Here is a 24,198-nt window from a genome sequence, read left to right as displayed (position 1 = left end):
GGAAAAGGAAAAGGAAACAGAATATCCAAGAGGTGGGACAACTATTGAAAGTAATGGCAAAAACCGCAATTACTTTTGCACCAACCTAATTAAAAATGTGTAAAATACATGTAATGGGAATACAAGGACAGAAGAACAGAGGAAATATATGAAGCAATAATAACTGATAATTTCCTAAAATTAATATCAGACAACAAACCACAAATCTAGGAAGCTCAGAGAACACCAAGCAGGATAAATGCAAAAAACTTGTAAGTAGGCATTTCATATTCAAACTGCAGAAAATCAAAGATAAAGAAAAATCTCGGAAAAAGCTAGAGGAAAAAACCCACCTTATCTATAGAGCACCAAGGATAAGAATAACATCATCCTTTTCAGAAAACATGTAAGCAAGAAGAGAGGGAGATGCTTAAAGTGTTGAGAGAGGGGGGAAAAAAACACCAATCTAGAATCCTATATCCTATGAAATTACAGAGAAATAAAGACCTTCTCAAACAAAATTTGAGGGAATGTGTTGCCAGTAGACTTGCCTTGCAACAAATATTAAAAGAAGTTTCTCAGAGAGAAGGATAATGATACAGGTGAGATACTCAGGTCTATATAAAGGAAAAAAGAGCAGTAGAGAAGGAATCAGTGAAGGTGAAGTATTTTTAATGATTTTGCAACATATTTATCTTGTTGTTTGTCATCATCTAAAAGTCATTTCAATCCCTAGGCAATCAGTTGCATAACAACTGGAAATAGTTTCAAAGCATGCAGAGAGATGAGCAAAGCTTGGTTAGAATGTGTATGACACTGATTAATATATTTTCTTTCAAAGATGCTTATTCTTTTAACACAGCCTTGCAAAATACATTCAAATAATTAACTATTTATCAAAGTAGCACATTAGTAAGATTTCTGGATTTATAGTCAAGCAGAACTGGTTCAAACTCCAGGCTCAGTCACTTGCTGACTGTATGTCTTGGACAAGTTACCCAAGTATCTCATTTGTAAAACAAAAATAGTAAAAACCACATTTCATACATTAACTGTAAGGACTAAATGTGAAGGCTAAACAAATTCCCCTAGCCCACTGTCCAGCTAATTCTAAATGCTTACTACCCAGTTATAAATGCCATGAATCTTGCAACATCCTCTTGCACTCCTTCATAAATTAGCTCAAAGCTAGCAAGTTTATGGCCAACCTCTGATAAGCATATAAAATTTAAGAGCATGCATTTCGTGGAGATCACTCCAGCTGCACCTTACTTTAAAATTTTTCCTATTTCTATTCATTTTTTAAATTGTTATCTTGCCGTATCATGAAACCTTTTTGAATTAGGGGTGGGAGAAGATTAAAAGGTAAGATGCCAAACTAATAGTTTTATATTTTTTCCAAGAGATGGATGAAACAATCCCAGAAACAGGCTTCTATAAGTATCTCAACCTCTAATCTTCATAATCAAGTATCCAATGCAGGCCTGCTAGTCCATATTCCCAGCCACAGGAAGTGCCTGGTACACACGTTATATGATTCGTTTCTGTACTTTCACTTTTTCCCTTTTCTGGCAAAAAAAAAAAAAAAAAAATCAATTATTTCCTGTTTGTACAATCTGCTTGGAATACATGTCTAATGTTCACATTTCCTTATAAACAGTAAATATCAACTAACTGTCTACACCAAATGTCATTCTCTATTTCAGGAAATAACTCCTATGTTGCTAAGTTCCTATAAAATCTACACAATGTCACAAAATAAACCATCCATCACGCTGGAGGAAAAAAATAATTGTTGGCTCAGTCCCATGTTAATGAGCCTACTTTCCCCCAACTTGGAAATAGGTACGGGCTGGTCTTCTCTACCAGTCTGAATATGAATAACATAATGGCATACCATAATTTTTGTATTTTTTAGTGTTTTAAGGATGTTTTTGGTGTTTTATTATTTCTCACAAAGATAAAATGGGAAATTTACTCTAGTACTGTTATTCTACTGCTTTTACATCCCACATAAAAAGAAAACATGTATGGCTACTACAGGACCAATACATAGCTAGAAAGGCCACCACCTTCATGAGTAAGTTAAGGTACTCCCCACCATATCCAAGGAAGTTGGAACTGATTTAATAGGTAACATATTAAGAACTGTTTAAAAAAAAAAACACATTAATTCCCCCAGTAATGAATTCTAATATTTTCAAATCTCACTCTTCAGTAAGTCTTGAATGTTTTCAAAAAGTGATTTATTTTATGTTTTTCCCTCACTGGGGAGCAGGGCAGAACAGCAGCCTTTGGGCTAGTTTCCCCATCACCACTCACGTAGGTACATCAAAACAGTTATCTTACCAGTAAATCTTTCACATAAAGCCCAAGCTCTAGCTTATGGAACACAAGGCCCTCAACAACTGGTCCTCTCTACCTCTTCAGACTTAGCTCACCTAGACACAAAGCTGTTGTTCCACTCTACAGCTCACAGAAATCCCCATCTTAAACGCCTCCATCTTCCCCTCCATTCTCCATCACTAAGCCCCAGGCATTACTTCAAAGGTAACCTCTGAGGGGAGCCTGCCTGAATGCTCTAGAGGTGGGTCAAGTGCTCTCTGTGCTTCCACATTACTCCAGGCGTACCTCCAACAGGGCACTTCACACGGTACAGAAATTACGCTAATGTCACTATGCTCTTCCTGTGCCCACATCTGGAAAGTGTGAACAAAACACCTTACTTACTCATTTATATCCCAAGTACCAAGTATATGCTGGGTACTAAAAATTCATAAAATTGTAGTAAACTTTTTATTTTTTTTTACACTTCCTGTTTCCTCTTGCAAATTTCACTTTATTCTTCCTACATCTTTTGAAAAATCACTTCCTGCTAGCCGGGTACAGTGGCTCACGCCTGTAATCCCAGCACTTTGGGAGGCCAAGGCAGGCCAATCACCTGAGATCGGGAGTACGAGACCAGCCTGACCAACATGGAGAAACCCTGTCTCTACTAAAAATACAAAATTAGCCAAGCATGGTGGCGCATGCCTGTAATCCCAGCTACTCAGGAGCCTGAGGCAGGAGAATCATTTGAACCCAGGAAGCGGAGGTTGCAGTGAGCCGAAATCGCGCCACTGCACTCTAGCCTGGGCGACAGAGTGAGATTCTGTCTCAAAAAAATAATAAAATAAAAATAGAAATACCACCACGCCTAGCGTGGTGGCAGGCACCTGTAAACCACTCAAAGTGCAGATCCCCCCGCCTCAGCCTCTCAAAGTGCTGGGATTATGGGCGTGAGCCACCATGCCCAGCCTAATTTTTGTATTTTTTAGTAGAGACGCGGTTTCACCATGTTGGCCAGGCTGGTCTCGAACTCCTGACCTCAAGTGATCCACCCATCTCAGCCTCCCAAAGTGTTGGGATTACAGGCATGAGCCACTGCGCCTGGCAGGATGGCTGATTTAAATTGGTATTTAGTACACAGGAAATAAAAGCTAAGCAGTTTTCTAATTTTTTATTTTTTTTAATCACCAGCAACTTGAACCACGGACCAATCATTCCTGACCACCACGTGGCAGCTGATAGCTTATCAAAAGTATATTTCTACTAGGTCTTAGGTTAAATCCGTACTGCTTGCAACTCAAGTGTCCAGCGTCCTGCTCTTGTTCAAGCTCATCCCAAGCAGTTAAAACTGTTCACTGGAGGTGAAATGATACACTTACCTTTATGCATGTGTAATAACTTACCACAGATTTCAAAAATATATATAAATTACATCCTCAGCCTTCCTGACATCATTTCCATTATACATCTCTGACTCATGATACCCCCCACGTGGATATCTAATAAGCATCCCAATCACAAAACATTCAAAGCTTAATTCCGAAACTCATCCCTCCCCAAACCTGCTCCACACTGCAGTCCTTGCCATCACTATCTCACAGCAGTTCCATCCTACCAGTAGTTTAAGCCAAAAACGCTGCAGTCCACCCTGACTCTCTCATACTATAACCACGCTATCAACAAATCTACCTTCAAAGGAAAATCCAAATCCCAATCGCTTTTTGTTCTTTATAGCAGTTTTAGGTTCACAGCAAAACCAACCATTTACCACCATCCATTCTGGTTCAAACTACTGATTAAAAAATCAATGACTTAAAAATAAGAGACTTTTTACTGCTCTTCCTGTTTCTGCCTTTGCTCCTATTAGTTAATTCTTCAGAGTAATCGGTGATCCTTTTATGACATAGTTCAGATCATAACCTTTCTCTCCTCAAAACTCTAAGGCTTTCCATCTCCTCAGTCTCTTCACATCAACCTTAGCTTTACAAACAACACCAAGCATGATGAAATGTTAAGCTCCAAAAAGGTGGAATTGTTTTTTAACATTTTGTTCAGTGCAGCATCTCCAGCACCTGTAATCATGCTTGGGACAGTGTAAGAGAACAGCAAGCATAAAGCATTTTAATAAATGCTCTTGCTTCAAGGGGCTTTATAGTTGCTGTTCTCTTAGCTGGGGGTTCTCTACTCTCTGATACCTGCATGTATTCTCACTCGGCTCCTTCAGGGCTTTGCTCAGTAAGGCCTGACCGAGCACCCTACTTAAAATTCTATCACAAATTCACTTCCCCTATCCCTGTCCCCATTTTTTCTTCATAGCATTTACACCATACATGTTTCACTCACTTGCATATTGTCTGCCATCTCTCATACACACAATTCTAAGGTCCATGAGATCAAGAATGTATATTTTCTCCACTGCTGAATCTGTACCATCTAGAGCAGTGCCTTGCAATTTGCAGATGCTTGATACTGAATGGGTACATTTTTCTATATATATTTCAATTTATACCATTTGGGTAGTTTGAGGATTATCTTTCTGGAAAGTCTTTAAATGTATTTCTAAGTCCTGTAAGATTTTGCTTTCTATTAATATGATTTTTATTTTGTAGGCTAAAAGTTGACTTAATAACATTGCTAGTACAACAGTAACAAATTATACTTGTTTTAACATCTCCAGCATATAGAAACATAAAGACCCCCATCATAAGCCACATAAATACCTTAAAAACTGATAATAAATTGAAACTGATTAAACAGACAAAAATTCATTTTTTAAGCTGCTTTAATGTCTTTAATGCTGCCCAGCCATACTCCAGAACAAGAAGTCTTTTTTATTTATTTAGTAAATCTTAAAGGGCAATCTGAAGTCAGAAGAGTTTAGATAATTTTTAGTGTCTCTAGTATCTACTTCAAGTATAAATAACTAAAAGCTACAGAAAAAAATATGTTCAATATCACTGGAGAAGTAAAAAATGTAAATATTTTTTACAGTATTACTGATGCATTTCAAAATCATTTATGCTGGAAAACATACACAGAAGAGTATACACTGTATTATTCCATTTATATAAAATTCTAGAAAATGCAACCAATCTATAGTGCCACACAGTAGATCAGTGGTTGTCTGGGGCTGAGGATGGAGGGAAGGAAGCATGGGGGAACCTATGCAAGGTGATGGAAATGTTCTGTATCTTGTTTGGTGATTACATATACATCTGTCAAAACTCATCTAACTGTACAACTTAAATGGACTGAAAGATACTTATGTCATTTGTCCACCTTAGACTGACTAGAGTAATATTAACACAGTGTGAGCAACAATATTTACTCACACTCAGTCGATGGAAGTTTATGTTGGTACCACCTTTTAAGGAAAACATTTTGGCAATGCCGAAACTTACAATGCAACTCACAACTTATAATGAACAAAACTCTCAGTTAACAGTGTCTTCTAGGAAATTAAACTACACAAATATCAAAGTATATTTTCAGGGCAGGCGTGGTGGCTCACCCCTATAATCCCAGCACTTCGGGAGGCCAAGGCGGGCGGATCATCTGAGGTCAGGAGTTCAAGTCCAGCCTGGCAACATGGTGAAACCTCATCTCTCCCAAAAATACAAAAATTAGCTGGGCATGGTGACACATGCTCGTAATCCCAACTAAGGCACAGGAGGCTGAGGCACAAGAATCACTTAAATGAGGGAGGTGGAGGTTGAAATGAGTCATATTCACGCCACTGCACTCCAGCCTGGGTGACAGTATCTTTAAAAAAAAAAAAAAAAAAAGGAAGGAAAGGAAAGGAGGGGAGGGGAGGAGAAAAGGAAAAGGAAAGGGAAAGGGAAAGGAAAGGAAGAAAGATCTATGCGAATGACCTGAGTAAGCCGTGCGTGTAGTCCCAGCTACTCGGGAGGCTGAGGTATGAGAATTTTGTGAACCCAGGAGGCGGAGAGTACAGTGAGCCAAGATCGAGCCACAGCCGAGTCAGACTGGGCGACAGAGCAAGAATGTCGCAAAAAAAAAAAAGAAAGAAAGAAAAGAAGAAAAAAAAAGGCCAAACCATAGAACTGAGTATTTAACAATTTTAAAAAGCACAAAAGAAAAATATTAATCAGGAGACCAGGAAGGTGTGGTTAACTGAAAGTAAAGACCTCCATTTTGTTCCTACCTTCTATAATTCTGATTTCTTCAACTTGGTCATTATAACTTAATACAAAAAGTTACTTTAAAAAATGCTATTCATCCTTAGGACAAATTCTGAAAACACTGCTGACTTCTGAATTACATTTAAAAAGAAATCAGATCTTTCAGATTTGGGGAGGCTACATAAGAAGACAAAAGTCTGAAATTTAAATAAGCTAACTTCTACAAAGACTGATATTTACTATGCGGGCATTAAAAAAATAACTAGGCTCTCTTTTAATTTATGAAATTCAAGCGGACATAAGCTGGGAACCTTGTGACCCATTCTTCTGCAAAGCTCGACGATGTCTATACTAAATTACTTGCACTGAGCCCAGCTCTCAAGAGTAAGCTATCACAGTTTTACAATCTATTACTATTTCCTAGCTACACACCTTCCTCTAAAAAGTTTTTCTAACAAAAGAAAAGGCCCCCAAAATATAATAATCTTATGTACACACAAGATGCATTAGGCATCCAAATATACATTCAGTTTTTGACAGAAATATATAAGTCCATTGCAATTTCATAATAAACTTAAAGACTAGTTAAACATAGGTATTCTTTAGCAGGAGCATCTGAACACTGAAGAGGAAAAAAGGTCCTCTGAAAGCAGCAACGCTCTGGGATCAAGACAAAACACTCAAAGAAAGAAACCAGGCCAGGCACGGTGGCTCACACCTGTAATCCCAGCACTTTGGGAGGCAGAGGGGTGCAAACCACCTGAGGTCAGGAGTTCAAGACCATCCTGGCGAAACCCAGTCTCTACTAAAAATAAAAAATTAGCCCGGCATGGTAGCATGTGCCTGTAATCCCAGCTACTCAGAGGCAGAGGCAAGAGAATCGCTTGAACCTGGGAAGTGGAGGTTGCAGTGAGCCAAGACCGTGCCACTGCACTCCAGCCTGGTCAAAAGAGTGAAACTCTTTGTTTAAAAAAAAAAAAAAAAAAAAAAAAGAGAGAGAGAGAGAAAGAGAGAAAAAGGAAGAAAGAGAGAAAGAAAAAGGAAAGAAGGAAGGAGAGAGAGAAAGACGGAAGGAGGGAGGGAGGGAGGGAGGGAAGGAAGGAAGGAAGGAAAGGAGGAAGGAAAGAAGGAAGGGAGGGAGAAAGGAAGGAAGGGAGGGAGGGAGAAAGGAAGGAAGGAAGGGAGGCAGGGAGGGAGGAAGGGAGAAAGAAAACTGGCCAGGCATGGTGGCTCATGCCTGTAATCCCAGCACTTTGGGAGGCTGAGGTGGATGGATCACAAGGTCAGGAGTTCCAGACCAGCCTGGCCAACATGGTGAAACCCTGTCTCTACTAAAAATACAAAAATTAGCCGGGCGTGGTGGTGTCCGTCTGTAATCTCAGCTACTCAGGAGGCTGAGGCAAGAGAATCGCTTGAACCCAGGAGGCGGCGGCTGCAGTGAGCAGAGATTGTGCCAATGCACCCCAGCCTGAGCAAGAGAGAGAGACTCCATCTCAAAAAACAGGAAACCAAATACTGGGTAGCTCCTTCAAAATAGTGTTTTTTAAAAAAAATGTTGGGCCAGATGCAGTGGCTCACACCTGTAATACCATGAGTTGAAGACCAGCCTGGGCAATATATTAAAAAAGCCAGTGTGGTGGCGCGTGCCTGGAGGCCTAGCTACTCAGGAGGCCAAGGCGACAGGGTCACTTGAGCCCAAGGCGTTTGAAGCTGCAGTAAGCTACAATCCCGCCACTGCACTACAGCCTGGGCGAGAGAGTAAGAATCTGTCTCAAAAAAAAAAAAAAAAAAAAGTTATTTATATCATAAAACAGGACTCTGACAAAAAGGAACATTTTTAAATAAAATCAAATAAGCCAAAATATTACATTCAAGTATGTAAAAACATAACATCAATAACCCTTTACACTAAGAATGTTTAAACAAACTGAAGCACAGTTCCTTTTATTAGGATTTTTGTTGTTGTTTAAAGAGGCAGGGGCCAGGCACAGTGGCTCATGCCTATAATCCCAGCACTTTGGGAGGCAGAGGTGGGAGAATCACCTGCGGTACGGAGTTCAAGCCCAGCCTGGCCAACATGGCAAAATCCTGTCTCTACTAAAAAATACAAAAATTAGCTGGGCATGGTGGCACACACCTGTAGTCGCAGCTACTTGGGAGGCTAAGCCACAAGAACCACTTGAACCCGGAAGCAGAGGTTGCAGTGAGCTGAGATCACACCACTGCACTCCAGCTTCAGCAACAGAGCAAGACTCCGTAGCAAAAAATAAAGAGGTGGGGTCTCGCTGTGTCACCCAGACTGGAGTGCAGTGGTCCAGTCATAGCTCACTGTAGCCTGGAACTCCTGGCCTCAAGCAACCCTCCCTTATTACCCTCCCAAGTAGTTGGGATTATAGGCATGAGCCACTATATCCAGTATATAAGGTTCTTATGAAAAGGTACCTGACATTATCACAGAATGTGGCTTAAGCCAGGTCACTTCAACCCTACTACTGTTTCATCACTGTTAATTCTCCAAAGTATTCTACTATAAAAATTACTCACCTATAATACTCATTTAACAAATTTTACAGACTATTTTGTGCCATGAATGATCATGCTAGAGACTGGCTGTGGCAGAAACACCGGACACAACTTTATAGTGGTATCACAGTGTACATTCATGTTCTCACACTGTGAGCAGCAGTTTGGTATGGTGAAAAGAATTCTGACCTAGAAAAAAAAATCTGGGTTGCAATTCCTGCTCTAACCTGCTTACAAATCCTTTTTAATTTTCAGATTAACAGAACCATGTGTTAGACCATGTAAACTTGATTCAATAAATAAATTATGCAATGTAAATATTTAGTTTTTTTAAGATAAAAATAATACATTTTACTACTATAAAACATTTTAAGGCTACAGAGCCTCATAACCATTAAATTTTAAACATATTCTAATTTAAAAAAATACAGCAAATATATTAAAACTGCAGTGTTACAAATGCAAAATGTCCTACACCAGGTCACAAGATTCTTTAAAAACAAACTATGTACACAGGAAATTTTCTAACAATTTCTTCCCTTTTATGAATATTCTATATTTTTTAGAATAGAGAAATATGTTTTAACCAAAATCCCCAAAATGTCCACTTATCTCAAAAAAAAATTTCAAATGACACGATATAACTCCTTTTTTAGAAACAAAGTATCTCCTTGTAGACCTGTACCCAACAGGCTTTGTTATACAGACATACATATCAGTTTTCATATAAACTAAGAATTTAAGTTCTTTCAGAGAACTTACGCACAGGTATTAAAGGTTTCTATTTTTAAGTTGTGATTAAAGAGAAAACCCTCCATCAAGTATTTTTAATACCTATTTTCCCATTTTTATATTTTAATAATCCAACATCTGTTCACCATGAATAAAGAATTCAAAGAAAAAATAAAAATGCTTTAAACAACTGTGGCAAATTCTACCTTTTTAAGAGTATTACCATATTTAAAACATTTTATTAATGTGTAAAAGGGGAAAAAAGCACTAAGGCCAAAGATTTACTGACATACTGTTTTCAATTAGTAAAACAAATCTTAAAATACTGAGAGATAATTATTGTCCATCTTTAATTTCCTTTCATGTGAAATTCAGAAGTAACGTGTGTCCACTTTAGGTAACATTTATATATAAAAAGTTTATTAGAAATATAAAAAATTTTAAATTTTACACTATTTCCAACTTAAGATTCTTTTAGGCAAAGCAGATGTGCCTTATGGTTCAAACACAATCTGATGTACAAAATCTTATTTAGTTCTTAGTAAAATAAATACAGAAACACAAATGATGAAATGATGGACTATTAATAACTTAAAAAACCCAATGTAAAAGTTTCCAAAAACCACCATTTGTTGTAGGTACCTAATATGGCAATATTTACTGTAAAATACAAGAAACAGCTTTCACTAAAACTTAATGTACTGGCTTATTACCAAGATCAACATTGTCATATTGAAATGCAAGTTGTGTGGTCTAAGTTTCTGTTTCCAAACTTTTTGTCAACTAGACAAAGGAACTGAAAACTTTCTTAAAGGACCAAAGACAGGCTGAGTATCCCTTATCCGAAATGCTTGGGATCAGAAGTATTTAAGATTTTTGATTTTTTCAGATTTTTGAGTATCTGCATATACATAATGAGACTCAGAAATGAGATCCAAGACTAAACATTAAGTTCATTTATATCTCACATACACCTTATACACACAGACTGCAGGTAATTTTATACAACAGTTTTAATAATTTTGTGCATGAAACAAAGTCTTAATTATGTTTTGACTATGACCAGTCACATGAGGTCAGGCGTGGAATTTTCCACTTGCGGCATGATGTCAGCACTCAGAAAGTTTTGGACTTTGGAGCATTTTTTATCTCAGATTTTTGGATTAGGGATTGCCAACCTGTAGTAAAAATTGGGGGCTTGCAGGACCTAAGGTCTCACCACTCAATTCTGCCACAGCAGGAGAAAGCAGGCATAGACAACATATAAATGGGTATGCTTGTGAGCTACAGTTTGCTTGATGCTGAACAATACATAAATTCTGGACAACAGACTTATTATTTCAGGTGTCATATTACAAATATGTCATATTTGAAGGTAGGAGCAACAATACAGATGGGCAGACATTAATAAATGAAAACCACAAATTAAAATTTTCACACTTATTACCCAGTCATAATTGGATGTTATGTGTATATATGTATACATACAAGTTATAAAGCTAGCTCATTTCAATTCCATATTCTTTTTGGTGTGTTAATCAACAGTATCAAACCAACATCAGATAAGCAGCAAAAAGATTATGATTGAGTACTCAGAAGTTAATCAAGGATTACGAAATCTGGTTTTGACATCTAAGTATTTCTACACAATGAAAAAACTTATTTACTGCGCTCTATATAGAAAATATCAGATGTATCTTTTCAGGTGTCATTTTAAAATTCAATTGAATTGTTACAATTTGAAGCTAAATGTGATTTGCTTTGTTTTATTAGAAAAAATACTCAAGCAAGGTCTACAATCATTGGTCAAGAATGACTTACAAGAACATGAGGCAATAAAATAAAAATACAGGTACAAACTATGTATCTGAAACACTTCTATTTGGCAATTTTATAACAAATCAAATTTTAAAAAGAACAAAAGAGATTGCAGATTACTTCGCAGATACAGAATAAAGCAATTGATGAAGTGCTTAAGCAAAAGAAAACAACAAAAAAAGAAAACACACTGCTTTTCTTTTTAAAAATAAAATCACATTGCTATAGATCAAATGGATAATACCTTTATTAAACAACCATTCCAGAATGTCTTATAGTAGCAGTGCTTGTATTTGCACTTCACTTAATTTTATAAGACTCATTTCATGTATATAGCTCTTTACCCCACTGTTAACGAATAAAGTCTCTCATAACTTTTACATTTTTAAATTTTTTAAAGCAAATGAGAAATGATTTATGTATCGTGGAACCTTTCCCATTTTGGAACCAAAGGTTTAATTCTATATTTTTGTCTAATATTTCTTTAAAAAATTTAGTGTAAAAACTGCTGGTTTTTATATCACTGTAGTAAAGTGAAAACTCCTCAATCAGGAGTATTTTCTGCAGTTTCACTGCATATAACCACATACTTTACAATGTCCTTCCAACAGTAAGGAAATAACTGATTTCTTGATCACTGTCAGAAATGAGTGCCATAATTCTATTATGGGTATAGGTCCTCCCTCAAAGACTTTCTGGAAGGATGTTCAATGTGTTTTGTTCTTATAGATATTAACAGTAGTACATAGCCCCTTAAGTCTGTGAAAGACATTTATTGTTAAAGAAGGTGCTTTTATTAACAATTCCTCTGGCAGCACTAGTGAATTACAATATCCTCCAATATTATTTCTACCATAATATATACATTTAACTTTCATGCCTCTAGAAAAACATCTACAGTACATTTCAAAATATAAAAATATATTACAAATCTGCTGAATTATTTACAAGCAATGTTCTATTATCTCTATGCAACATTTGTTTAATACAATACTAACAAGTTACACATATTTCCATTTCTGTAAGTTAAAAAAAATCGATATGGCTTCTTGCTTACCAAGCAAGAAAGTGATTTTATTTTCCTTTTCAAGACCAACTTTGGTGCATAAAAGATTCAGTTTGAAGATACTTGTAAAAAAAATACAATTTTTCTTACATTAAGAAAAAACTCAAAAACCAAATGATTTCCTCAGAAAAAAAATTAGAGTCATATATGTTAAATGAAAATATGAAGATTATTCAAATAATTTGAAAGGTTTTTCAAAAACCGTTAACAGATTAGTTATATAGGTAAATATTAACATACTGTACTCCATGAGAAAGCCCTAGTCCTGAAAAGGGAGCCACCAGACATACTGCAACACTCTTTAACAGTAATTTTCAGCCCTAATTCGATAGACGAATTTTTAGTTGATTGCAAACGTCGTTCACTGTTTGCTTAAATACAAATTGAACACTTTTCTTATCAGAGTTCTGCAAAAGAACACAAATGGCAACCAATCACATCTATTTATCATAATTGAAAGGTAAATTATCTCTTGATAATTTTCATTGTCTAAATATTTCCTAATATGACTTCAAATCAATAAACACTGTCAAGACAAATATCCTTACAGTGCTTTTGGTATTTGTAAGGGCACATGTTGTAATTGTTTTTCTTTCCAATATAAACTACTGAAATCACTAAAGGGAACAAAAGAAAAAAAAAAAGCAGCTTAAAGCAGCAAGCATGCAAAGCCTTTAAGAAGCTGTTCTACTAAGTTGCCAAAAGAGTGTTTGCTCAGTCTCCCACAGTACCATTCCATGAAAATGTGGATATACAGTAATATATTAATATATTCCACCGAAGAGTCTACTTCATTCACAGAATGTTTACACTAAGCATAAATATTATCCTAAATACTGGGTTTAAAAAAAAAAAAAAAAAAAAAGGAAGGGGTTGACTCTAATGTGCAACTTTTCCTAAACCCATTGTCAGTGACTAAGACTGCAGGTGTCCCCGCTTGTTTGCTTTTTATGTATTTATTTATTTTTTACCTCTTCAACCTCTTCTGCGGCATTGTTCTAGAAAAAGAGAAAAAGAAATCCTTTTATTCAACTGAATCAAACACATTTGAGTGCTTCAAGAGACATTAAAAATATTAATAAGATACAGGCAATGTGATGATCATAGATTATAATAAAAATGTATTTCCAAAACATTTATACATATGGATCTATACTTAGTTACATAATATAGCTGTTTAATAAAAGTTTTAAATTTAGCCTGCTAGTGCATTTCTAAGAAAGAATTCCATGTGTAATACATATATTTTAGCCAACTAATACTTTAAAACTGATGCTTGGCTGGGTCCCAGAGGCTCATGCCTGTAATCTTCCCAGCACTTTGGGAAGCCAAGGCAGAAAGACAGCTTGAGCCCAGGAGTTCAAGATGAGCCTAGAAACATAGAGAGAAGTGGTCTCAAAAACAACAACAAACCCCAGTGCTTAAATCCCAAATAAATACAGTTGTCTCTTGGCATGCACAGTGGGAGTTGGGGGTCGCCAGAATCCCCTGCAGATTCCAAAATCCAAGGAAATAGCAGTATTTGCAAATAACCTACATACATCCTTCTGTATACTTTAAATCATCTCTAGATTACTTATAATACTTAATATAAATGCTATGTAAATCATTGTTACACTATATTGGTCTTATTTGTATTATTTTTTATTGTTGTATTGTTATCTTTTTCCCCCAAATAGCTTTGATATGCAGTTGGTTGAATCCATCGATGTGGAAGTTGTGGATACAAAGGACCAACTGTATATTCCTGTTAGACTCGTTTTGAAGGAATATATTTATTTTGCAGAAGGTTTGCCATACTTTCATTTTGACATGTGCACAAGCAGGAAGTTATTCCTCCTAAAAACAAGTAAGAATAATTGTTTTTCTTCTTTTAATTAATTTCACAAGTTTTCCCAGTCAAAATCTAGAAATTTAAGAAAAGATTGCTACACTAGGACAAACGTAGGGGCTTCTATGACTCTATGCCACTTTACAGTACACTCAATTCTGATTTCCAGAACAGTGAAAGCACAGAGGTTTAGAGTCAAAATTAAGTTTTAAGATGGCCTTTTTTATTTTTTGGACAGACTCTTGCTCTGTAGCCGAGGCTGGAGTGTAGGACGTGATCTCGGCTCACTGCAAACTCCGCCTCCTGGGTTCAAGTGATTCTTGTGCCTCAGCCTCCCGAGTAGCTGAGACTATGGGCGTGCACCCACTACGTCCGACTGATTTTTGCATTTTTAGTTGAAACAGGGTTTCATCATGTTGGCCAGGCTGGTCTCGAACTCCTGGCCTCAAGTGATCCATCCACCTTGGCCTCCCAAAGTGTTGGGATTACGGGCGTGAACCACCTCACCAGGCCAAGATGGCTTTTTTGATACAGGTGAGGAAAATTAAATCCACAGACGCACCTAATATATCTTAAGAACATCCTCATTTCCAAGAATAAAATCAGCAAGACTTGTGGAATCACACACATAAATTTGAGAATATGCAACATTGTTCCTATGCACTTCAGAACATCAGTTCTAAGCTTAAATTTTAAGTCACTTTCACTAAAATATCTAAATTGCTTCCTATATAGCACAAGAACAGAAAAAAAATGAGCTGGTTTGGTGAGAAAGCAAGATTCTTGGAAAGAAGGAAGCAGGATGCAGGCAGAAACACAGATTAATCTTAATTTAAGATTCATGCCCCTTTGACAACTCTCTAAGAGAGGTTTACAACTAGTTCTAAAAGGCAGAGTGGCTCTCCCAAAATATCACTCTTTTAGGATGCTAATTTTAATTCCTCTCTCCAAAGAGTAAACAGAAATAACTCTAAATTAGGTACAAATAAATCAAGAACACTCAATTATTTTTCTTTATAAAGAGACAGGTAACTCGTAACCTTCCCAAATTTTTGGTAGATTACTCTCAATCTTCTTCTCCTTGATGATCTAGTTCATTCCACAAAGAATAGGTTTTATTGTATTAATTAGCACTTTCACCAAAAGATGTTTGAGAAGAAAAAAAAAATTTTGAGACAGGTTCTCGCTCTGTCAGCCAGGCTGGAGTGCAGTGGCGCAATCCTGGCTCACTGCAGCCTCGAACTTCCAGGCTCAAGCAATCCTCCTACCTCAGCCTCCTGAGTAGCTGGGACCGACCACAGGCATGTGCCACCATGCCTGGCTAATTTTTGTATTTTTTGTAGAGACAGGGTCTCACTATGTTGCTCAGGCTGGTCTTGAACTCCTAGACTTCAGCGATCTGCCTGCCTTAGCCTCCCAAAATGCTGTGATTATAGGCATGAACCACTGGGCCCAGCCAAAAAAGCCTTTTTTGAAATAGGGAAAACTATGCTTCTACATGGCAATGCCCATTATGTTAGAATTTCACTCACAGAATAATGTCTCAAATTACAGGAAATCTCCAGGTGAATAGCACTCCAAAAAGGTGCATCGTGGAATGAATATATCCTTCAAAGTATTTAATTAATATAAAATTAGCTATCTTTATGATAGCTAAAATTTACAAAGTTTCATTGAAAAAAGATATAAAGTCCTTTCAATAAGAGTGCCTTTTAAAAGCTGGTTTTAAGCATTTCCACCACTTTTTTAATCACTCTCATGTACATCATTTGGATACAGGCACTATGGAGTTCAACCACATTCGTGCAAACTTGGGCAGATTAACTATTTAACCTCTTGCCTCAGTTTTCCAATCTGTAAAGCAGAGATAGTAAAACCTACTTCACAGAGCAGCCGTGAGGATGACGTATATGCAAAGCACCTAGCAAAGTGACTCAGCACATAAAAGAGAAATGTCGGTCTCTTCTCCTTCCCCCACATACCTTCATAAGCACAGCACACTAAAAAAAGCTCAAAACATAAAATTACTAGAAATGTGAACACTCTAAGCTATGTCTTAAAAAACAAATAATATTTGAATTGCTTTTTGGAAAGTTTGGAGAAAGGGTAAGTTAAAAAAAAATCAAACAATTTTGGTATTTCAGACTCATGCAACATATTCTTAGGTCCACAAAAGTCTGTTATTATAAAAAGAATTACCTTGTTAAAGGGCACTTATTTTCAAATTACTATATATATTACAATCTAACATAAGATAAATCTGGGATTAAACAAGCACATAAACTTTATTAGCAAAATACTGTTTTTCTGGATTCTACAATTTTTAACTCCTTGTGAGTCCACATCCAAAAAAAAAAAAAAAAAGCCAGGAAGTAATGAGATATGCTTGGTATTAAAATTCAGCACTTAAAACTAAGTCCTAATTTATCCAAACTTTGGGGAGAGAAAACTACAAATCAAAAAGTAAAACATAAAGGCAAGAATTAAATTACCTGTATATGTTTGGATCCAAAAGCAAGGCAGTATCTTTGGGTAGCTTTGATAAATGAACTACTTTAGTTTTTAACTGATGTCGTTCACTTTCATTCACCCACACATCAGGCAGACTATGAATTAAAAAACAAGTCAATAATAAAATAACATTAATTTTAGATTTACACTTCCATGTGCCTTCAACATTCTGGCATTTTCTGCTACTCTGATCAGTCCACGTTAAGTGAAGAAGTTTCCCGAAGCCAGGGAAGCTCAGCTATCAACCTTAATAGCAGGACTTGGAGTCCCAGATAAGAAATGGCAGTGTTAAATTTTAAACATGAATTCAGGAATAAATTAAACATTTTCAGTGGCAACATCTTAACAAATTAGAAATTTGTCAGAACACACTGGCTAGCTTTCAACTCAATGAGTGAAATTCATACTTGATTTTGACTTGTTGGAAATCTGACAGCAAGTTTCTTTACTAAGAGAGAAATGAAAAGGCCCAGTGCGGTGGCTCCTTCCTCTAATTCCAGCACTTTGGGAGGCCAAGGGGGGAAGATAACTTGAGCCCAGGAGTTTAAGACCACACCGGCCAACATGGTGAAACCCCATCTGTACTAAAAATACAAAAATTAGCTGGGCATGGTGGCGCACACCTGCATTCCCAGCAACTCCAGAGAACAAGGCACAAGAATCACTTGGACCCAGGAGGCAGAGGTTGCAGTGAGCCAAGAGTGCACCACTGCACTGCAGCATGGGCGGCAAAGCAAGACTGTCTCTCAAAAAAAAAAAAACAAAAACAAAAACAAAACCTGTAAGATTAAAGTCCATTTAAAAAAAAAAAAAAAAAGAAAGAAAAACCCTGTAAGATTAAACTCCATTAAAAAAAAAAAAATGCATGTGGCCATAACACTGAATTCAAAGAAATTCAACTCTACAAGAAAATTCAAATGAATGTATTTTGATATTTGGATTAATCAATTTCCAAAACATTAGGAATATACACATTTGAATTTGATTTTTTTGAACAGGGTCTCACTCTGTCACCCAAGCTTGAGTTGCAGTGGTGCAATCACGGCTCACTGCAGCTTCAACCTCCTGGGTTCAATCGATCTTCCCGCCTCAGTCTCCTGAGTATCTGGGACTACAGGCGACACCATCACAACCAGCTAATTTCTTTTTTTGTTTTCCTGTAGAGACGAGGATTCACTATGCTTCCCAGGCTGATCTCAAACTCCTGCCCTAAAAGCAATCCTTCTGCCTCAGCCTCACAAAGCACTGGGATTACCAGCATAAACCACTGGGCCCAGCCATTGGCCACATATGTGAATTAGGTACACATAATGAAATCTGCTTCAATGAAATTTATTCTATTCTTGACACTTATAAATTTTGTCCAATATATCTATAATATACCCTCATTTCCTTTTATACGAAGAAAATTTTAATAAAAAAGATAAGAAAATTACATGAAATATCTGAACTAAGCTCTAAATGGACACTAAAACTTAAAGAAAAATGTAATCACTGCTAGAAAATTAGTCAATTGCTTTTTCTATAAAATACCATTCACTGTACACTAGAGAACATTTACAAATTTTTTAAATAAAAGATTCAAACAAAGGCACAGCTATGGCTGTTTGTATACTGCCTGGAGGTCACTAAAAATGCTAAAAATGATTTAAAATTTCTAGAACTGCTTTTTTTATTTTTGAGACAGCATCTCACTGATGCCCAGGTTGAGACTCTATCTCAAAAAACAAAAACAAAAACAAAAAAAACACCACACAAGATTTAAAAAGCTTAAGATTTTTGTTTGTTTTGTTGTTTTTGTTTTTCAGACAGTCTCACTCTGTTGCCCAGGCTAGAGTGCAGTGGCATGATCTCGGCTCACTGCAACCTTTGCCCCCCGGGTTCAAGTGACTCTCGTGCCTCAGCCTCCCGAGCAGCTGGGATTATGGGTGCGCACCACCACACCCGGCTAATTTTTGTATTTTTAGTAGAGACGGGGTTTTACCATGTTGGCCAGGCTGGTCTCGAACTGCCAGCCTCCCCCAGCCTCCCAAAGTGCTGGGATTACAGGCGTGAGCCACCGCCTCCAGCAAAAAAAAAGGGGGGGGCTTAAGTTTTGAAGCGTAAAACGTGAGCCAAGATAGTCTAAGACCTTTCAGATTATCTCTTTAATCCTGACCTCAAAACGTTGTAAAATGTAATTTCTTTTTATTTGAATTTAATAAATAATTTTTGTGCGTAAGATTTTAACAAAAATAAAACATGAACTTATTACTTACGCATAGTATTTCAAATACTTACATGTCTTCAGGCATCCAATGAAGCAAAAGTTTGATCTTCCCAGAATCTTCTTTTCTCTTAGCTATTACCTGATAATGACATGAAAAGAAATCATAAAAACAATGTGTAAAACATCATTTTCATGTATTGTTAAAAAACACTTTTGGGGCTGGGCGCGATGGCTCACACCTGTAATCCCAGCACTTTGGGAGGCCAAGCGGGTGGATCTTAAGGTCAGGAGTTTGAGACCAGCTTGGCCAATATGGTGAAACCCCATCTCTACTAAAAACACAAAAATTAGCCGGGAGTGGTGGCGGGCTTCTGCAGTCCCAGCTACTCAGGAGGCTGAGGCAGGAGAATCACTTGAACCCAGGAGGTGGAGGTTGCAGTGAGCCAAGATCGTGCCACTGCACTCCAGCCTGGGCGATAGAGCAAGACTCCATCTCAGAGAAAAAAAAAAACTTTCACCCCTAATCAACAACTTCAGTGTTCATACCCTGGAAGAGACAGTAATCCTGCCTGATTTGTAGTTCTTCCCTGCCTTATAGCACTCAAACCTTTGTCCTTCCCACAAGACTGAAAACTCCATGACATAGGAATATTTCTTATCCTATGAACCTTTGTGTCATACCACCTACAGTAGTGTTTAGTATAAAATGAATTAATTGTTTGGAAATCTATCCTAAAAAAAAAAACCTAGATTCAGTAAAAGCTCTGAGGCGAAGGATGTTTGTGTTACAGTGAACACCTTCGAGCACTTCAGGCCCAAAAAGGGGGCAGCAAATATTCCAACACTAAGATCTAGGAACTGTACTCATTAATACCCATTCTCTCCATCCAAGCTGCCATAACCCAAGTTCAGGTCTCCATTCTTCTGGACCTCCTCAAGTCATCAAAGCTACCTTCCACTCACTACCCAGAAGGCTTTTTCCAAAGTACAAATTCAGTAGCATCACCTTCCTGACAAACTCTTCAACAGTTCCCCCGAGCACTTAGGAAAGGGTCACTCTTAGTATGGTGCAGAAAACTCTTCAGGATCTGGCCTCTCTAGGCCTCAGCTATTTCATGGTTTTCTGCCTTAAACTCCTTTAGCCTCATACTGCCAAACTATGGAACATATAATAGAAATATTGTCCTGATCTCTAACTTAATGGAACAATCAACTCTCTGGGGCTTTCTGTGCACCAGCAGCATTAATGTTTTACAGAAGAACAGTTATCACATTCAGATACCATTTTAGAGTGCTGGGCACACAACAGTAAAACAAAACAAATCCCACTCTACTAAAACTAAAGACTTATTTATATGAAAACTGGAGTTCACAGCTTTTGGAAGGCTTACTAAAGGTCATTTCCTCGGTGGCTCATGCCTGCAATACCAGTACTTTGGGAGGCCAAGGTGGGAGGATCACCTGAGCCCAGGAGTTCTAGACCAGCCTAGGCAACATAGGGAGATCCTGTCTCAATACAAAAAATTAGCCAGGTATGGTGGTGCTTGCCTGTAGTCCCAGCTACTTGGGAGGCTGAGGTGACAGGATCACCTGCCCAGGAGCTGTGACTGTGCCACTGCACTCCAGGCTGAGCAACAGAGGCCCCATCTCAAAAAAAAAAAAAAAAAAAAAAGTCACTTCCTTAAAAAGCGATGTACTGCAGAATTACAGTAAAAAATTGAGAACAAAAACTGTAACATGTCTCATTAGGGTATCTCTAATAGCTTTTCAATTGTCTACAAGTTCTGGCTCTGCTTTAAATAAATAAAAGCTGCAAACCATTAGATTATGTACATATTTAAATGTGTTTTATTCAAGAAATGTGACCAGAAACCCCAATTAACATATCTAGACTCCAAAGTATGACTTTGGCTCTATATAAAACAAATTACTGAACATTCATTTACATATTCAACAAAAATGTTTAAGTTACGTACGCTTCATTTTTTGATTACTCATTTTAACTCAGGCAATTAACCTAGGCAACTATAGGTCTCAGTTAAGTCAAATAAAATTCATATCAAATTTTTACTCCCACCATCCCAACACTTTCCTGCCTGGCATATGCCGTGTCTGCCCATGCGCATACACAATTATACATAAGACACATGCATTATTATCACCTTTTCTGCATTGCCCCTCCCCCACAACTCCAATAATGGGTGAAAAGTCTCTAGTCCATGTCTTCAAAATGCTGAGTGTTTACTCAACATTAGCATGTATTACACCATACTGCCATTGTTTTATGTGCCTACCTTCCCTCACTGAGTGTGGAATGTAGAATATGGTAGACAACTCAGTCTCTACCTTAGGTACTAACCCAAACATTTCCAATAAATGGAGAATGCAATGCAATATAATGGAATACTATGCAGTCATTTAACATTGGGTTTACACACACACTAATAAAAACAAGTGATAGGTGGGTGGAACACTTGAGGTTAGAAGTTTGTGACCAGCCTGGCCAACATGGTGAAACCCTATCTCTACTAAAAATATAAAAATTAGCCAGGCGTGATGGTGCACGTCAGTAATCCCAGCTACTTGGGAGGCTGAGGCAGGAGAATTGCTTAAACCTGGGCAGCAGAAGCTGCAGTGAGCCGAGATCATGCCACTGCACTCCAGTCCAAGAAACAAAGTGAGTTAGGCTCCGTCTCAAAAAAAAAAAAAGAAAGTAGCAATGGTACTAATATTATCGAAGCAAAAGGTTTTTCAACAACCCTGTCTCAATTTCACTTTTATTTTTCAAGCCAAAGTCTCACTCTGTCACCCAGGCAGTGCAGTGACATAATCTCAGCTCACTGCAACCTCTGTCTTCTAGGCTTGAGTATTCTTCCCGCCTTGGCCTCCTGAGTAGCCAGAACCACAGGCGCAGCCACTATGCCTAGGTATGTCTTTTTTATTTTTTCTAGAGACGGGGTTTCACCATTTTACCCAGGCTGGTATCAGACTCCTGAGCTCAGGTGATCTGCCCACCTCAGCCTCCCAAGTGCTGAGATTACAGGTGTGAGCCACAGCACCCAGCCTCAACTTCAGTTTTAATCATATATTTTCACAAATATATGTGAATTAAAGAAGCTTTAAGTAATCAAGCCAAAGCCATGTTATTATTAATTAAGAGAATGAAAATGCCATTTGTTTTACTATCTAAGTATGTGGCTTAGTTTAGCCAATCAAAAGCATTCACAGTAGATGAAACTTTTTCAAGTCTTTTCATTTTTATTACTTAAAAAAGTTGCATTTTTTAATTTAGCTGACTCTGTGCTTGTGCCTTCAACACTTACACACCAATTTTCTACTCCTTAATAAGGAAAGCATGTTTGATCCTGTCACAAACACATTTAGCACACATGGAACCACCATAGGCCCTGCTGACATGTTCTTTGTTTTGGACAATCTCATTAAGAACTTTAGGTCTTACAGAACGAACCCCTCCATGTCTGCCTGGGCACATGCCACATGCAGATTTTGGTGCTTTCCCAACGTTCTTAGTAAAAAGGTAAACAACTCTATTACCAAGGGTCTGGGACAGCCTTGTTTTGTTAGAGGCTGTATTGTAGAAAAGCCTACGACATTATGTCAAATGCTGGACCATTCTGAGTGCCTGCAGACAACGTCCCGGAAGAGGAAGAAGAAAGCCTTTGAAATATTTTTAAATGAATAAACAGTAAAGAAAAAATACTAATGAGAAGGAAAAGTCTCTAATTTACAACTTAAGGCACTTGTTATCTCCTGGAGTTTTTTGCTGTAGTTGGTTTTATTTTAAATGAAAGGTAGGCCAATCAGTCTAGGTTTAAGCTTAAGGAATCTATGCAAGTTAACATCGATCTGAACAGAAAGACCTAAAAAAGTATAAGAAAAGCAATATACTTTCCTTTCATTACCAGATTCTGAAAATTAAGGTAATGCTTAAATAAAATAAAATCAAGCAAAACAATAACGTCAAACTCTTAAAATTTCCATATAAACAAAATTAGAACTTTAGTGTTTTAATAATCTTAACCTCAATTTTTTTAATCAAGTTCCAACCACCCAAACAAAATAATCTTATAATGTAATCCTGAAAACATATTAGGACTGAGTAAAAGCAGAGCTTTAAGCAAAAACAAAACACTGTCTCCACTACATAAAAATCTATGGTCAGGCCAGGTGCAGTGGCTCACACCTATAATCCCAGCACTTTGGGAGGCTGAGGCAGGAGGACTGCTTGAGCCCAGGAGTTCGAGGCCAGCCTGGACAACATGGTGAATCCCCGTTTCTAGTTTTTATTTTTTAAAATATGTTTAAAAAAAAAAAAAAAAGTCTGTAGTCAAATAAATACTCTGATTCTAGACTTGGCAACAAAATTTAAAAGCCCATTCACAGGTCTGGAGCTGCTAAAACAAAATACCTCTACAATGAAATAATACATAAAAACAACGCAAGCCAACCAAGCACAGCAAGCCAACTGACTGGTAACTAGGATTTTGCTGACCTCTTCTGGAGAAGGCTCGAAAGAAAACATTTCAATTAATGAAATAAGGCAAATTAGGCAAACCAAACAGTATAGTACCTCATATCCTTCTTTTAATCAATTGTTTCATTATTTGTATTATTTTCTATAAAAGTTAATTTGATAACAAAGTAACTTAAATTTGCAGTTAGTACTGAATGTTTTTTACTACTAACAGAATTGATTCTGTTTAACATGTACTGCCTCCATCAAAACCTTCCCAGTTATAGAAGTTTGGAGAATTTGCTCACCTAGCTCCTTTCCTTTCTATTGTGTCCAACGAAGACCTTATCTCATTATGGATGTCTCTTCCTTCCACTTTCCTTCCCCAGGAAAAAAATCATTCTTCAGATTACATTCCACCTTTGTGACTTCTCCTCAGTTAAGGTACCTCTGCCTCCTCACTGTGACTTAAGGGTGGACATCACTCATTCCCAGGTTTTTAAGCTTACAATATATGTAAGTGTCAATGTTCTTAAGCCCTCTCAGATGTTTTCTATAGCTCAAAAACTTTTCATTTTCATGGAC

At 37.3% G+C, this 24,198-nt stretch overlaps 1 protein-coding gene and 1 pseudogene across 5 annotated transcripts in view; both read right to left on the bottom strand.

Annotated features, from left to right (window-relative positions):
* Positions 1-24,198, bottom strand: part of AEBP2 (AE binding protein 2) — a 114,071-nt gene that overhangs the window by 21,986 nt on the left and 67,887 nt on the right. For 2 of the 5 annotated variants that reach the window (XM_054442954.2, XM_054442958.2), the window contains exons 6-9: positions 19,211-19,278; positions 16,912-17,025; positions 13,560-13,586; positions 10,700-12,995 (exon numbers count right to left, since the gene is read on the bottom strand). In XM_054442954.2, coding sequence (XP_054298929.1) covers positions 12,950-12,995; positions 13,560-13,586; positions 16,912-17,025; positions 19,211-19,278 — 255 coding nt within the window. In that variant the 3' untranslated portion in view covers positions 10,700-12,949. Of the gene's footprint in view, positions 1-10,699; positions 12,996-13,559; positions 13,587-16,911; positions 17,026-19,210; positions 19,279-24,198 lie in introns of those variants that run through there. The other 3 variants (XM_054442953.2, XM_054442956.2, XM_054442955.2) reach the window with 3 other exon arrangements.
* On the bottom strand, positions 22,423-23,306 carry LOC129009839 (large ribosomal subunit protein eL34-like; annotated as a pseudogene).

This window comes from Pongo pygmaeus, chromosome 10, assembly GCF_028885625.2.
Source record: "Pongo pygmaeus isolate AG05252 chromosome 10, NHGRI_mPonPyg2-v2.0_pri, whole genome shotgun sequence".
NCBI classification, from domain to species: domain Eukaryota; kingdom Metazoa; phylum Chordata; class Mammalia; order Primates; family Hominidae; genus Pongo; species Pongo pygmaeus.
The sequence above is the reverse complement of the archived record's forward strand: the minus strand, read 5'-3'. Positions and strand labels throughout refer to the sequence as shown.